The 16953-nt window shown below is 41.2% G+C and overlaps 1 protein-coding gene across 9 annotated transcripts in view; it reads right to left on the bottom strand.

Annotated features, from left to right (window-relative positions):
- Positions 1–2207: 2207 nt before the first annotated feature.
- pikfyve (phosphoinositide kinase, FYVE finger containing) overlaps positions 2208–16953 on the bottom strand; it is a 29726-nt gene continuing 14980 nt past the window's right edge. For 5 of the 9 annotated variants that reach the window (XM_058391074.1, XM_058391069.1, XM_058391071.1 and 2 more), the window contains 32 exons: positions 14099–14210; positions 13859–14006; positions 13554–13772; positions 13161–13223; positions 12932–13061; positions 12633–12813; positions 12458–12532; positions 12265–12372; positions 12034–12174; positions 11731–11860; positions 10271–11511; positions 10084–10184; positions 9892–9963; positions 9623–9794; positions 9299–9477; positions 9072–9185; positions 8873–8981; positions 8602–8756; positions 8373–8469; positions 8079–8139; positions 7861–7995; positions 7611–7731; positions 7048–7143; positions 6876–6959; positions 6685–6779; positions 6528–6587; positions 5849–6025; positions 4744–4847; positions 4389–4517; positions 3871–4132; positions 3716–3790; positions 2208–2403 (listed from right to left, as the gene is read on the bottom strand). In XM_058391074.1, the coding sequence (XP_058247057.1) occupies positions 2288–2403; positions 3716–3790; positions 3871–4132; positions 4389–4517; positions 4744–4847; positions 5849–6025; positions 6528–6587; positions 6685–6779; positions 6876–6959; positions 7048–7143; positions 7611–7731; positions 7861–7995; positions 8079–8139; positions 8373–8469; positions 8602–8756; positions 8873–8981; positions 9072–9185; positions 9299–9477; positions 9623–9794; positions 9892–9963; positions 10084–10184; positions 10271–11511; positions 11731–11860; positions 12034–12174; positions 12265–12372; positions 12458–12532; positions 12633–12813; positions 12932–13061; positions 13161–13223; positions 13554–13772; positions 13859–14006; positions 14099–14210 (5062 nt within the window). In that variant the 3' untranslated portion in view covers positions 2208–2287. The remainder of the gene's footprint in view (positions 2404–3715; positions 3791–3870; positions 4133–4388; positions 4518–4743; positions 4848–5848; positions 6026–6527; positions 6588–6684; positions 6780–6875; positions 6960–7047; positions 7144–7610; positions 7732–7860; positions 7996–8078; positions 8140–8372; positions 8470–8601; positions 8757–8872; positions 8982–9071; positions 9186–9298; positions 9478–9622; positions 9795–9891; positions 9964–10083; positions 10185–10270; positions 11512–11730; positions 11861–12033; positions 12175–12264; positions 12373–12457; positions 12533–12632; positions 12814–12931; positions 13062–13160; positions 13224–13553; positions 13773–13858; positions 14007–14098; positions 14211–16953) is intronic. The other 4 variants (XM_058391073.1, XM_058391077.1, XM_058391076.1 and 1 more) reach the window with 3 other exon arrangements.

The following is a 16953-nucleotide window of genomic DNA, read 5'->3' as shown; positions in this document are numbered from 1 at the left end:
TGTTACAATGCAGAAAGCTTATGAAGGTCTATATTTAACCGTAACGCTCGGGGAGTGTTACTCTATCACTTTTAGAATCATTTACACTGACAGTATTAAAAATCAAAAGAATTCCACAGGGCCAAGTCGAGCACAGCTGCCACACACTCGTGTCTGAAGAGTGTTTATTAATAAAATGGTACTAAGATTTGTCTGCACTTGTATATCTAGAGGAAGAGGGTTGGTTAGGAGTTCAGTGAAGAACCATGAATAACTGTCGCACTCTTCTTAAGCTTCCTCTCATAGTTTGTGCTACCTACATGTTCATTTCTCCAAATAAAGGCAAAAGAAATACCAAACAGCTACTAGCGAACATGTGCGGCTGCAATCAGGAATGCTTTCTGGAGGAATGTTACATTTGTTCATCTCCAGTTTGTTATTAATCTGAACCAGTCGCTTGAATTGGATCATATGGTGCTAAAGCCTTCAAATGTTTTGATGATTAAAAATTTGACGATTGAAATTGACCAAAAGATTCGTTAAGAGTTTTGATTTTTCATTTGCTTTCCAAAAATCCTAATCATTTTTGTCCACTATGTGCCAGTCTCTAAAGCTTGTCCAGTGCCTTGTTTTGTTCTTGAAAAATGTGAAAAGGGGATTTATTGCATTTTGGTGGTTGATTCATACTGTACTCCTGTGTTTTCACTATATTGAGGTGTGTGTACATGGGTGTGTGTTTGTGTGTGTGTGTGTGCGATACATCTGACAATGTTGGCTACATTCCTAATACATTCTGTATTTTACAAGAATCAACACAAATGTTGTCTAACAAAAGCACATGACTAACTGTTTGTCTCCATATGGCTTGGATAAGTAGCGAGCTGAATGATGCACAGATGTGAAATCTTATCAGTATTATGCCAGACTTAAGACTAAGCTTTGCCAACCTTGACAATCCTATCGTGTGCCACATGTTCCTCATGCAGTACGAAATGCTGTTGGTCAGCTGAGCATTCTTTTCTATAAATTGTATCCTTATAAAATGTTGTGTGTCTTTTTATTCTCCTCACAGTGTCTTCCAACATGCACCAGTAAGAGAGGTTACAATGAGTTGTGTGCATTTAGTGACAACACAGATTTGTTGTTTTGATCAGGTCTACCTAACATACTGGTGTACTTACAGTGCCTTGCATAGGCCACCCCCCAACACACACACACACACACACACACACACAGTTACAATCTGGAGTTGAAATTGACCGTGTGTGTGTATATTATATATTATATATTATATATTATATATATATATATATAGTAATTGTACTATATGTATAAGTTCATACAAAATAACTCATTTAAGTGGGAGGTAAAATTTATTGAAATTAAAAAAAATAAAATAAATGACTAAATAAAATGATTTATGAATGAAAAAGTTGTGAATGCATAAGTATTTACCCCTAAAACCCTAAATAACTTTTGTGCATTTAGTCACCAGAATTTGCATAAATTATTCGAATGAAGTCCCCCAGTCTGCATTTCCTCTTCCTTTTCCTCTACACATTTGACTCTTCCTCCATTCCCTGCATAAATAATTAATGTTGCTCCATGGCATGTTAGAAATTTAGGATATTTTTTATAACCGGTCCCTCATGAATCTCCTGATGAGTCTTCCAGAACATTCCCTTGGACTCTGGAAAAGTTGAAGTCTGGGGTTTTAAAAGAACAGGTGTGTTTATATTGGGATCATTTTATAGCTATTAGACTCCATTCAATTAACTATGCGACTTCTGATGGCACTGAGCTGCACAGGAAATAAATAAACACTTACTAAATGGTAACTGGTAGATCATCAGGGTGCTTGGATTAAAGTTGCAATATCTAAAAGTTACAGTAAACAGCCAAACCATGTTAATAATCTTTAATTACAGTATCTGTACATTTATGAAAGATTTACATTATCCATAGTTTATATTATTTATATATAAATACATGAACAGCATTAAAGATATCTAGCTTGTTAATTCATTTCAGTGCAACAGTCCTTAAGGGTCATTTTGAAACCCTTGGCATTTCTAGTAAACTGAAATGTGCACATTGGTGCAGTTTCCTGCTGTGCTTTTGTGTGCATGTGGATGAAAAAGTCTCCATTCTGAACTAGTTTCTGCACTTCCCCATGTGCTTTCTGCTGTCCACAGAAGCAGGGTTTTATTTATTTATTTATTTATTTATTTAATTTATTTTTTTTTTAATATAAAGTCTCTAGTCATTGAAGATTGTCTACTGTAGCATCTTAGGGCAGCTCCACAACTCAGCAGTTCACTCCCAGTCCGGTCCAGTGGTCAGGGACCATAAGGAAGTACTTGTCCATGGCTTCACAGAAGCGGGCGCGGTACAGCTCCGGAGAAACGACTGTGGGCATTTTACCTGCGGGGCAGCAAGAGCACAACGCATGTCATGTCAAGCATGGACGCAGAAACCACTGCCATGTAGTGGATATATATATATATATATATATATATATATATATATATATATATATATATATATATATATATATATATATATATATATATATATATATATATATATAATAGCAACTTTTATTTTATCAAAACTAAGAGTGGCCTGGTAATAAAGGCAGCAAAAGGCAACAATAAATATGACAAAAACTATATAAAAATATATACATAGTAATGTACAATCAAATATCAACTATTCAAATATTCTTATTATTATATACTATTCAAACTACAAATATTCAAACATAGCTATACATATTTACACATTCAGACAGACTAGATGTAATGATTGTTATATACAGCAAACTGTATAACTATATAAATATTGAGATATATCGTGATGTGTATATATTGTGTGTAAAAAAAATGTATGTATAGAAAACTAAATGTGGTGCATGGTCTGTAAGAAGTGAGACTTTAGTCTGCGGTCTCTAGTCCTTCATTTCCTGATGGCAGGAAGTGCTTAACATTTTTTTTTAACATGTGACTAAAGATGACTAATCGTACACACACACACACACACACTATTATATATATATATATATATATATATATATATATATATATATATATATATATTCTAAAATGCTATTGTTTCAAGCATGATTGCCTCTAGCTGTTACAATTAGTCATCTTTAGTCACATGTTAAAAAAATGTTAAGCACTTCCTGCCATCAGGAAATGAAGGACTAGAGACCGCAGACTAAAGTCTCACTTCTTACAGACCATGCACCACATTTAGTTTTCTATACGTACATTTTTTACACACAATATATACACATCACGATATATCTCAATGCACACACACACGCACGCACACAGAGCACTTTATACATTCCATTGCTGCCCGAAAGTTGTGAAATGGAGTACCAGTGTTTACTAGATCCTCAAACCTCTGTGATCATGTTTAAAACCCGTGTTAAGACTGCTTTTTATTGACGGCTTTGGTGATTTCTAACTATCATTAGGTGTGGAATAGATGAAGGGTATTAAATATTTTTTTTAAATAAACTGTACAACACTTTATAAGTGCTTTAATATGCCAACTCTAAATTTTCTCAGGGGTAAAAATAAAAAGTTGCCATCATTAGCAATTCAGAAGAAATTTAAAAAATTTAATGTATTTTATATATATAAACCTAATACTGTTTGTTTAGCGCTTTGACAACAAACCCATTAAAACGTATCTTATAATTAGCAGACCACAGAACTCTAACCTTGCCCGCCGAGAATTCCCGTAGACTTTACCACCATTTCAAGCTTTTTATCCCATGTGAATGTCCGGATGTAATCTAGAAACAGAATACATGTCATCAGCTTCTCGTGTTGGGAAATGCATGAAGGAGAATGCCATATCAACCTGATGACGTACCTATAATGCCCACGACGAGCTGGTCGGAAGTGTCATCACGGCCCACCAGCAGCGAGTAGTCGATGATGAGGTGGCTGGACAGGAAGTAAGCGTCGCTGTGGATGGCGGCGCGCAGGATGGCCTTGCAGTGGGATCGGATGTAGAGTGGATTATCGTGCACCAGCTTGAGCAGGTTCTCATCCAGCAGCACCACCTCACAGCTCTCCTTACCCTGCTCCGTCTTCACGTTCCGGTTCCTCAGAGAGCCCTTTAGGTCGAACACCTGGGTAAGTAGAAATGACATCAATCTAATGGTGAATCTCGAGAAGATTAATTACATGATTATCTGACTGAGGTTAAAGCATGCAACAACAATAAACTATTTATTTATAGTGCATGAACATAATATGTTACAGTCTAAAAAATTCCTTTACAGACAAAACACATGACAAAGCCCCTAGAATGTTCTACAGTAGAGGTCACTCAAGACCCAAGTGGCTCAATCTGCATACAAGCAGACACACTCTGGTCACACACACCTGTGCCATCTTGCGTCCATAAAAGAGGTTCTCCATCACAAGCAGGTCGAGCTTCTTCTCCGTGTTGTTTTGTGAGTTCTTGTAACCAATACGGTAAACTCCCAGAATCTTTGCAAGTGCTGTAGGCCGCTGAGAACAGGAAGTGTAAAGAGGGAAGAAGAGAAACTGATTGTAGTCTAAATACCACTTTCTGTGTGATAGGTGCAGGAAGACATTATGGAGTATATATATTTAATCAAAATGGCAGCCTTCAAGATACTTACATTTTTGGCCAGTCAAAAACGCAAACAATATTATTCTGGAGGCTATGAACTTAAGATGAGACTAATTCTAAATGAAACTGAATTGTAGCTACCTTCTGTTGAACTGCACCAGTGATATAAGTGAAGTAGTATGGGGCGAAATCCAGAAAGGACTGCACTTCCAGTCTGGGCATCTGCTTCAAAATAAACCGGTCATCTGTGGAGAGAAGAAAGGACTTTAGCCGATTAGCACTTCAGATGCTAGATTACATTACACTGTTACAACCAGCATCTTTTGACTAACTGAACAGACGCATTGCGACTACAAATATATAAAAGATTAAAAAAACCTAATAAGCATGTTCTCCCTGTGTTCACATGGTTGTCCTCCAGGACCTCAGGTTTTCTTCCAGCTCCCACAAAAATTGCCAGTTAGTGGACTGGCTAACACTGATTGCCCCTATATGTTTTTATGTAGCTAAATTAAGCAATAAGTCATGAGAGTGTGTGTGTTACAGTGATTTAATAACATTTGTGGCTTTTATGGCTGTTTTTAGGTATGATGAAAAGCAGTGTGCATAAACCCTGTTACTATTTTTATTAAATAGTGACAAAGACAATATATTAAAATCCAGTTACACATTTGCAATAAACAATCCGTCTGATGCACAATGTAGTTTGTTAACTGTAAGTGTGTGAATGTCTGTATTTGTAAATGAGACTGATGACCCTGATCAGAGTAACCCGGTTACTGAAAGAGAGTGAGAGCATGGAACGTAATAAATATATAATTTATACCCAAACATGTCTGAGAAAGAGCAGCAGTGAGTTCACAGACACTCCTGATTGGCTAGTGTTGCTCTGATTGACCATGCAGGAAGAAAGCCATCCTTTACACCCTGTAAGCAGAGCTTACTATGACCCTTTAGACCATCAGAAACAGACAGCTGTATGCCATCATTTTGAGCATCTTGCAATCACCCAGTGACAGGCTGAAACCTTTGTTAAGCCTTAAACAAATCACAAGAACCCCTAAGGTGTGCTCAAGTCAAGTAGCTTTTATAGTCATTTCAACCATATATAGCTGACACAGTACACTGTGAAATGAAGCAGTGTTTCTCCAGGACTCCAGTGCTACATAAAACAACAAAGAGCTACATAAAACAACACAGAACTACGGACTAGAAGTAAGTTTCTCATTTTAAACATCAGAATCACCTTCAGTGGCATAGAAGACAGCTCCCGATTTGCCACCTTGAGCTTGCCAGTTGACACAGTGAGAGAGCGAGCGCACAAAATCTTCCTCTGTGCTCTCCATCACCTCAGCCCTCATCTTATGGAACTCCTCTGCATAATAGATGCGGCAGTAGAATTTTGCACTGGCGTCTGAGAACTCTGCAGAGTGCACACACACACACTTAGTTACACAAGTTATAAACTGAATGAAAAATTGCAGTGAGGAGAATCTTCTGGATATCTACACAATGCTAGTTTTTAGGGTTATATTATCTGGACATAGAGATAAATGTTTAAAACACACCCTGATTCATATATTATTTCTCAGGTATGGAAACCAGAGGAAACTAAAGGAAATTTGTATCGTATACCCCACTTGAGGTGAAAAATGACCCGCCTTCAGTAAACCCCAAAGATAAAGCAGCTTAATTAAACCCCAAATCTATTTTTCCTTGAAGAAACAAAATGTCATGATGTGTTTTTTTCACAGAGCAGAAAGAATGCATTCATCTTCTCTGAGATCATGACAAAGCAAGTGTTTAACAGAAAAAAAATACCACTGATAAAGCTGAAAAATCAGTAGAATTAGTAAAATATCCATCGTTATAATATCCTTTTATTCAGATGAAATTTCTGACCAACTCGTTTGCTTAACACTTACGCAGTTCTATGTGTGGATTTCCTGTCTGCTTCTTCTGTTTGTCACCACTCTCAGGCTCCTCTGTAAGTGCAAGGAAAGAATGATGCTCTAAACTGCTTCCAACTGATATTTACATCTTTAGAGAAATCCAGTGGATGACTCGGCTTCATTTACTCACTGGGCGGGTCGGAATCGATGCTGCTGCGGCCGGTCTGAGAGGTGCTGCCATCAGTGACCTTGGCAGGGCTGCTCTTCACCTTGTTCTCTCCCGAACTACATACATTAGAGAACAGTTCAGTGCAGGATTAGTCCTATATCACACATTACATGCAACAATACTACAATTTCACATAAATCACTAATATAGACCTGTTGGTCTGTGAGATTTCCTCGCCAGAGGTCTTCAGTGTAGTTTTTGAAATATCTTCAAGAGCAGTTTTATATTCTTTACAGCTAAAATGGAAATCATGTCATTAATACTTGAAGAACAAAGAGAAAGAGTCAGTGATGCAAGGTTTGTGTTGGATGAAAGGTGGAGTACCTCAGAGCGAAGGCGATGATCGAGCTCGGTTCTCTCTCACACACGGCGATAGGGACACGCTCATGATCATACATGAGGTAGTGTTTATCTGGGTCACTAATACACAGACAACAAGATTCGGAATTGAGCAGAATTCAATAAGTAGATAACACTTAAAGAAATAAAACACTTCAGGACTTCACCACACCGGTCATTATATCCTAACAGCACAACATCAAGTGCTTTATTCCTCTTATGCTACAGTAATTTGCTAATGATGATAATTTACTGTTTAGGGAAAAGTAACGCATCAAACATTTATTACATCCGTTTATATTTAAAATGGTGGAACATCCATGAATGTTCTTGTTATAACGTACATTATCCTTCCAAAACATCAGAAAACTACACATCTGTTTATGTGGAATGTTACTATAAAATCAATATACAAAATATTAGAATAAGCATATTAATATAAACTTTACAGACAGATAAAAAGTCCTTTTGACCAATCAGAATTGAGAATTAAACAGTGATGTGGTACAAGTGTATAGAGATAATAATAAATGTAATAAGATACTTACAAAGGTAAAGGAATAGGGTTATAACTGTTGCCTGGTAAGAGGTTGGCCAGAATGGTTTTCATGGTGGTTTTCTCTTTCACTTGACTGTCAATGGAGCCTTGTAGGTGGCTGTCAAACACCTCTGAGAGTGACACAAGGCAAACTGAGGTTATGGACTTGATCATTCTATGACTCATGGACAATAAAGTATGTTTTCACATAGGTAGGTGTTTAGTTAATCAGGTCCTGGGACCATGTCCATGTGTGTCACCTCCTTCAGAGTCCTGATCATGGAAGGAAGGACCAGCCGTGGGGACCTCTGAGCTCTGTTCGGCTGGCGATGGCAGGGGAAAGGATAAGGATCCTGTGCTTGAGGGCAGGGTGCTGAGGTGACGATCCTCTAATGCTGGAAAATAGAGCTATGTCATCTAAACAAGACAGGCAAACCATACTGTAAACCATTATCGGTTAATTAGTTAAAGAACTTACCTTTCTCACCATTCTGTACCACAGGGGAGGGGTTGCGGGGAGACGATTCCAAGACACTCGTCTGTCAAAAAACAGAACATTATGGTATGTATCTTATGATCTTTTTTTCTGAAATCTCTATTTATTAGAATAAGCATATTACATGAGTTCTCAGCTAATTACAGACTAAACAGCATGCCACTGTGCAAACTTTTTTTGGTCACTCCAGGATTTCACGTTTTCAACTGCAGAAATTTATTTTGGTCCCAACACAAGAATAAACACAAGAATAAGCTGCATTCTTGGGATATTCACCTTGCTCTCATCGTTGGTGGCCTGTCTGTGTCTGCCAGGGCTAGGTGGAACAGACAAACGCTTCCTGCCCTTCTCCAGCTGGAACAGATCCTGCAGTCTGACACACACACACACAGGGTTATGTCTAATAAAGTGTACGGCAAGTGTATTTACTCTGTTGGTGTATATAATATAAATCATAAATATGTGCACTGTATGTCTGAAGGCCATTGTGATTAGGATTTATTACTTGCTATTCCAAGATTGCAGGGTTTCACACAAGCTCTGCTTCTTCATCACCACAGACTCAAGAACAGCCTGCATCTGCTGTGGGGTGTCTACAGTCGAGGCCTGCAGACGTCCCTGCAGCTTCTCCATCCAGCTGCGCAGCTCACCCTCCTCCATCTAACCCCAGAAATACAAGCAGAATTTGACCATCCCATATAGCTGGTTTATAATATAGAAACAGTATTAACCAATCAAAAACAAAGACCGGAACATTATTAATTTCTCAAACCTACATCTTTCTGTGCAAACAAGTCCTCCATTTTCTCCTCACGAGTTTTGCTGAATGTGTCCGTTTTAAGAGAGGTGAGACGATCGTCTATTGCAGCATACACTTGAGTCACCCTGTGTGAGAAGAGGAATCCCTACACTTAACAGAGATGACACTGGAGCGAGAAATGTTGGAAAGGTTAGAGCCATGGTAAAGATTCTTACTTCAGCGCAAAATCTTTGAGGTCCTGTTGCAGAATGTTCTTACTGGGGCCCTGGTTCCTGATGATGATCTTAGGAGCAGGCAGGCAGATCTCCAACAATCTCACTGGGATATAGCTATAGATAAGAAGCAGCAAGACAGAAATTGGAAATAAACATCAAAAGAATTGTGAAAATAATTCCAGGAAGGCTGAACTGTTGTATCTACTATAGAAATTGAAGATGTTCACCTGAAAGAGGCCACCATCTGGTTGTAGGAGAAGTACTGATGGTAGTCCTTGTGAATGGAATGTCCGCATGGCTCTGCATTGGCACGGCGAGTGTACTGGTGGCCGTAGAAACGCAGCTCCAGATATTTAGCAAAGGACATGGACCATGAATCGTTGGACAAGGGGACAACTGGAGTAGCCTGTCACCATGGAAGAAAGAACACCATAAGGTAAACTAAATGTGTTTGGGGTAGTGTGGGTAGCTCTGTTGTTTACAGCTTTGATCAATGAATACATCTTTAAACAAGAGAAGTAAAGGAGTTAGCCACTCTATTTACAACATACCTGTTTACAGATTCTGCACCAGGAGTAATTGAGGATAGTGTGTTGGTATCCAGGCACAGGTGAATCGAGCTCTTTCAGAACAATCTGGACACAGCCACTACCATGCACAAAGCGACGGATGTGATGTACCATGGGAGTTTCACAGTACATGCTGGGGCATTGGTAAGACGGCCTGCATTACATACACACACCAACAGAAGTCCTTTTTTAGGCTTTCAGAAATATAGCATTAACTAGTTTGGAATATTTGTCACTTAGAATAATTATACCTGAAGCAGTATCTTTCCAGAAATATTCCAAGAGTCAAGTCATTCTTCCCATAAAATTCCATGGTCACAATCCTAAATGTAAGTAACAGTTGCAATTTCATTAAAATCACATTCAGCCATCTGTATAAAGGAAGAGATGATTTTCTCTAATCTGTGGGAAATTTGCTATACAGAATGATGAGCAGGATTTACCAAGGGCTGACGCAGTAGTTTGGGGCATTGTTGGACTGTGTTGAGGAGCTGCTGAACAACACACACAGCCTCTGGTGGTTTATTGGATTCAGGCAGTCAAGCTACATGGGAGGAACAATACACAAAAACACCTCTCAGGGGTTTTACACACATTTTGATTATGAGTGCAACATGGAAACTGATTTACCTTAGTAGCCCAGACCATGTCACTCTGCCCTGGCCCTTTCTCCTCCTCACTGTCTGCCTTGACTGGTGCCTTTGTATTTGGGGTCTGCGAGGGATGAGCAAATGGATCAGTGTCTCGCTGGATTCGTCCTCCCTGAGCGCGGTAGTCTGCCAGCATGCGAGCCAGACCCTGACTATTGCTAAGCTGCTGGGTCATGCGGGTTGTAGTGAGTTTATGGGGGGGCAATTCTCGGACTGGGCGGTGCTGTTGGCCAATCCCGTTAACCAGAGAACTACTAGATGAGTTCGAGTCCTTGAGCAGGAGCCTCTTGCGGCGGCTGTCGACCTCCTTGTGGTCCTTGTTTAGCAGCAGTGAGAAGTAGACCTGCTCTGGGAAGTAGTCCCGGCTCGGGCAGCGTAGACCAGCTGATGTGAGCAAGAAGGGTTCGCGGAAGGTCATAAAGGGCGAGATGCACAGGATAACGTCTTTCAACTCCTGCCTAAAGCTGGCTGAAATAGACTTAAGCCGATCGTCTGATGAAGTCACCTGCTCAGCCACGAACAAGCCGCTGTCATCTTGCAGCGGGTCTCTGAAGAGCTGTGTTGGAGCAAGTGGAGTTTCTGAACTGGTGCTGTCTGCTCGCACCAGGGTTTCCTCATCCTCTCTATTTCTCACTGCCTCAGCTGCTTTCTTCACATCCTCCTCTACGATCTCCTCCAGAGACGAAAGATAAGGAGGGGACATACACAGTGGCTGGTGTGATTGGCTGGACAGAGGAGTGGAGGTCTTTATCTCATCTCCTTCCACCACAATTGTAGACATGGGGGAGTCATTTCTGCTCACTTTAGGACTTTCTCCATCTTTCATTGAGGACTCAGAGGTCGAATGCTGCCTACTGTGGCTTTTAATAATCTCTTGAAACCCTGGCTCAAAGTCATAATCACCTTCCGAGTTGATCTCTCCATGTTCCTCCCTTGTTTCAGTTTGGTTCCCCTGGCTCTCGCGGTCCACCTCCTTCTCTGCTTCCTCAGGTGCGCTCTCAAGCAGGCAGTGGAATGATGAGCTCTTAGACAGACTAGGAGGCATTGCAAACTCATCCATTAGGAAGGAAATCTCTAACTGGGAGTGATAAGCCACGTACACCATCATCATAATGATCTCCTTAACTCGAGCTAGCTCATACTCTGAAGCACCACGGAGCTTGATGGTGCAACCCAGATGAGAAGGACATCCATCGAAGAACATGAGTGTCTTTAGCTCATCTGAACAAAAACAAACAAAAAAAAAAATCAATGCAATAATAGGATCATTTAATATCTTGTTAAGCAAAGCAACTCAAGTCACTGCTTGTAGTGAGCACTGGGGAAAAATAAAACAAACAATCAGAAGAAATCAAATACTAATTATGTTTTTGTTAAAATTTGCCTAATATGACAAAACAAATAAAGATACCCTATGGGAAGAAAAAAATCCATACTTACTATTAGAGTTTAATTGAAAGGAGTGAAGGTAGAATTTGTGGCATGTTCCCAAGCGAGGTTTGGTCAAAAGTTGATCCATAGACATGACTAAATCTCCCTGAGTCATTCGACTCACTCGATCTAGCACTTGCTACAAAGACACAGAGATGACATGAGCAAAAAACAGACTATAAGCCAACATTGTCAAAGTCAAGTGTAGGTTCTACCGCTGAATTGGCCCTATGGTGAAGCTTTCATTGTTGGAAAGCAATCCACACATACACAACAAAACATTATTTCCACAGCAACAGAAGAAGCACTAACAGGTTTGACGTTGATGACTAAAGTGATGCCGTGCTCAAGCAGCATATCCTGAGCGATGCGTGACACCGTCTTCTCTACCAGCACCAGGTTAGGACGCACATCGACTATTCGTTGCACATAGTTCTTCAGAAACTCTCGCTCCTATAGAGAATATATTAGTGATGTCAGGACTCCAATCTGACTTTTAGTATTGCAGTAAAATATTTGTACACATTATAGCCAAACAGATACCTGAAGCACAATTGGATCGATGCAGGTAAACTTTGTCTCTTCTCTGTAAAGATACTCAATGGAACACTTGAGCAGAAGAATCTTGGGGTTCTTGATGTAAGGATTCATCTGGAAAACGAGACCATCTACGATCAGTCAACTAGAACACATACATGTACTCATAATAATTGCATGTATTAAAAAGCAAGCACACCTTTTTGTGAGCAATATTCTTAGTGCAAACAAAGCCATTCACCAGGACAGAGTCAAACTTCTTTCCTCCTGGTATCTATAAAAAGTACAGATGCTCAGACAGAGATATGCAGATTTGCTCTTTTGTCACAAATGCACTGCTCACAGAACATTAAGATGAAAAAGCAAGATCCAACCTTCTTTATGTGCACCAGCTGGCGAATGTCCATGTCATCGTCGCAGCTCCGAACATCTGGACGCACCGTCTGCACTATCTGCCGCACTACGGGCACGATGATGTCTCGCCAGGAGAGAGACAGTGACTCGCTGTAAAGCAGCTGCTGTAGCAGGGCCATCATGTGGTTGTGGTTGGCTGATCTGACACGATAAATGCAAGAATCCGCAAGGAAAAGTAAATGTTCGTGTCAAAAATTAAATCTCAAAACCTTTTTAAAAGATTGCCAGCATTGGTCTAGCAGTGCTCTTGATGACTCACAGAAGTCTTTCCATAGCCTTCTTCTCGCCATTCTCCTCCCTCAATTGGTCTAGGGAGCTGTGGTGCCAACCCAGTGGAGTGAAGAACATTTCTTTAGCTTTCTCTTCTACACGCCGATTAAACAAAGACTCTGCCGACACAGCAAAAAAGAAAAACCCTCAACAATTAACAATTTAATTAGTGAAAGAAAAAAAAAAAGATGTAGTAAGGGACTCTGAAGAACACATACCTTTAATAAAGGCATCACTAATGGATAAATGCTGACCGCCATCTTCTGTGACAAGGACCTCAGCTGCATGATGAGCAAAGAAAGTGTGAGACTGTGACAATGCAATACCACAGACAACATCAGAAGGCAACCAATTAACTCTTTGTAGTTGCTGTGAGTCACTTAGTATCATGTCAGCTTTGTGATTAGTTAGTTTTGAGGAAGTCAGTGTAATTAAGGGAAGGGAGTCAGTGAAGTCATGCTTCTATATGTAGGTGATGCTGTTACGCAATTAGTGTTGGGGAATGAACATGTGATAAGTCATGGCTGGAGTAATGAGTTAGTGCTGTTTAATGAGTTAATGCAGTTTGTCGCCAACAAAGAGGGCCATTAAATCTCTAAGTCTCTTCTCACTTGGTGCGTGGAAGTCAGAGTCAGGGGCGAATGGGTCAGAGTGCGCCATACTTTTCTGTTCGGCTGGGTGAGGAGGCACGTGAGGGTACTTGGCCTGCTTCTTGATGTGAAAGTTGACGTTGTCCTGCTCGACATTCAAGTTGATGGAGGCAGCTGAATCACTATCCACTGCTGAATGGAAACTGCTGACTGAGGTTCTTTTGCTGGGGCTGGCTGAACCTGAATAACAGAAACAGTCTTAAAAGTGAGCCGGACATGCACTAAAGAGATGTGATAAAACGCGTATATCTATGTAATCTTCTCACTTGTTGTTATTAAGTCATTTTCATCAGCTAGCTGTTCTGTGTCACTGTCGTCAAACTTGATGTCTTTGAACCATGATGGTTCTGAGTGGCCCTCCAGGGATGTCACGCTGTCCGTATCTGGAGATGGGGTCTCAGAGAACTCTGTGCTCTACCAAAACACAACAACAATAACAGTCTTTAGTACAAAACACTGACAAATTAGTGGCATATACACAATTTGAATTAAAAAGAAAAAGGCACCTGAAGAGGGCGATACAGTGCGTACTCATCACGGAAAATCTGATCGTTATGAGTAACACAGTCAAGCCAGCGCCCATCGACCAGAGCCTGTCCAATAGCTATGGCCTGAGCCCTGTTGAGGGAAGAGGTACTTTTAAATGAAAATGTGGCTTAAGAAAGGTTCCAACATTCTAGCCATGGTTTTCCATCCTAAATTAAGAAAACAAATTTTTTTTGCGTGATCGACTTCCTCTAGCACCAAAGTCTACTATCTGGTTCTTAATTGCCACCCTAGTCATATACAGTTGACTGCAGAAGGCTTTAATGATTGAGTCAGAAGTGTTAAATTAGAAGTTTGTAAGCCATTCTAAACTGCAAGAGAACTGATACCAAGAAACAGCATGACAAAGGCTCAAGCAGGAAGTTCCGGCTCGGAGTGAGGTCTTACGCCAGACGGACCAATCGGTGGACGCTCTGCAGGACGCAGACTGGGACATGTTCCGGCGCAGCTCTGATGACATCAACATGTTTACGGAAGCGGTTGTGGGATTCATCGGGAAACTAGCGGATGACAGTTCACAAGACTAACGGACTTTCCCCAATCAAAAGCCGTGGGTGGATGAATCCGTCCGCGATGCTCTGAGATCCCGCTCCGCTGCGTACAACACGGGGCTCACCAGCGGAAACATGGATGAGTATAAAGCTACATCCTACAGCGTGCGCAGAGTGGTGAAGGAGGCGAAGCGGCGCTATGGACAGAAACTAGAGTCATAATTTCACCAAAGTGGCTCTAGGAGTCTGTGGCAGGGACTAAGGACTATGACGGACTACAAAACACCATCTTCTAGATCGGTGAATGCAGACTCTTCTCTGGCAGACGAGCTAAACACCTTTTATGCTCGCTTCGAGGCTGCAGCTCAGAGCGCTAACGGTGTTAACAGCGCCAACAGCGCTATAGGCAGCACACACGAGGAGCATGCCGGAGAGGACAACGCATTCATCATCTCGGAGCATGACGTGATGGCATCACGGGTCGGGTCCTGAAGGCCTGTGCTGACCAGCTGGCTCCTGTGTTCACTGAGATTTTCGACCTCTCCCTGGAACAGTCTACAATCCCAACGTGCTTCAAACGGTCCACCATTGTTCCTGTCCCCAAGAAACCCCAACCCACCTGCCTGAACGACTACCGTCCAGTGGCCCTGACCTCAGTGGTGATGAAGTGCTTCGAAAGACTCATCAGAGACTTCATCACTTCTTCCCTACCTTGGACCCACTACAGTTCGCGTACCGTCCCAACCGATCTACTGAGGACACCATCGCACACCTCCATCATACAGCCCTGAGCCATCTGGACAGCAGAAGGGGGAATTATGTCAAAATGCTGTTTGTCGACTACAGTTCAGCATTTAACACCATAATTCCCTCCATACTCACTACTAAGCTGGAGATCCTGGGCCTTAGCCCATCCCTGTGTCGGTGGATCTCCAACTTCCTGCGAGACAGTCCTCAGGCAGTACGGGTGGGCAACCATGTCTCACCCTCACTCACCCTCAGCACTGGAGCCCCCCAGGGTTGTGTTCTGAGCCCCCTGCTGTACTCTCTGTACACCTTTGACTGTGTGGCCACTTCCAGCTCCACCAACATCGTGAAGTTTGCGGACGATACTGTGGTGGTGGGCCTGATCTCCAATAATGATGAGGCGGCCTACCTAGAGGAGATTAAAAACCTGGAGACATGGTGCCAGGTCAACAATCTCCTCCTGAACGTCAGCAAGACTAAGGAGCTGATAGTGGACTTTAGCACAAAGCAGGAGAGGAATTACCAGCCCCTCCCCATCAACAGGACCCCAGTGGAGAGAGTGGACAGTTTCCTGTACCTAGGTGTTTACATCACGCAGGACCTGACATGGTCCTGTCACGTTAACACCCTAGTGAAGAAGGCCCGGCAGCGTCTTTATCATCTCAGACGCCTGAAGGACTTTAAACTGCCCTCAAAGGTGCTAAAGACATTCTACACCTGCACCATTGAGAGCATCCTGACGGGAAGTATCACTGCCTGGTTTGGGAACAGCACCAAACAGGACAGGCAAGCTCTCCAGAGGGTAGTGTGATTAGCCGAGCGTACCATCCTCACCGAGCTTCCTGACCTTGACACCATACAGCAAGCAGTGCTGGACCAAAGCCAGGAAGATTATGAAGGACCTCAGCCATCCCAACAATGGACTCTTCTCTCTGTTGAGGTCAGGGAAACGTTTCCGTTCCTTGAAGGCGAACACAGAGAGAATGAGGAGGAGCTTCTTCCCGCAGGCCATTCGGGCCCTCAACCAGTACACCTAGGATCTGGACTCTCTGGTCTTACCCCCACACAACATAACATACTACCTCAGCTGATTGTTGCACATGCAAATATTGCACTACTTTTTACTCTGCACTACTCTGTACACACAATAACACTCTCACTGTACATCTTCTCTGTACATCTTTGTGTGCACACTGCACTGTCACTTTACTCCCTGTTAAACTGGACATTATATTTTGCCTTATATACACTTATACAATATATTTATATATTTATCTTACATATGCACATTATACATACTATATTATTTTGCAACACCATTTCAATGTTGACCATTTTTATCTACATATATTCATATACTGTATCTTCTGTACATTATAGAGTCTACACATTTATTTATATTGTTTTATTTTTTACATATACTATATTGTACTATATATATATATATATATATATATATATATATATATATATATATATATATATATATATATATATATATATATATATTTTTGTTTTTATATTTGTTATATATACATACATAGACATATATTTGCATATGCATATCTGACAGTTGA

Source organism: Hemibagrus wyckioides, linkage group LG06, assembly GCF_019097595.1.
Source record: "Hemibagrus wyckioides isolate EC202008001 linkage group LG06, SWU_Hwy_1.0, whole genome shotgun sequence".
NCBI classification, from domain to species: domain Eukaryota; kingdom Metazoa; phylum Chordata; class Actinopteri; order Siluriformes; family Bagridae; genus Hemibagrus; species Hemibagrus wyckioides.
This window is presented reverse-complemented; position numbering and strand designations above follow the sequence as displayed.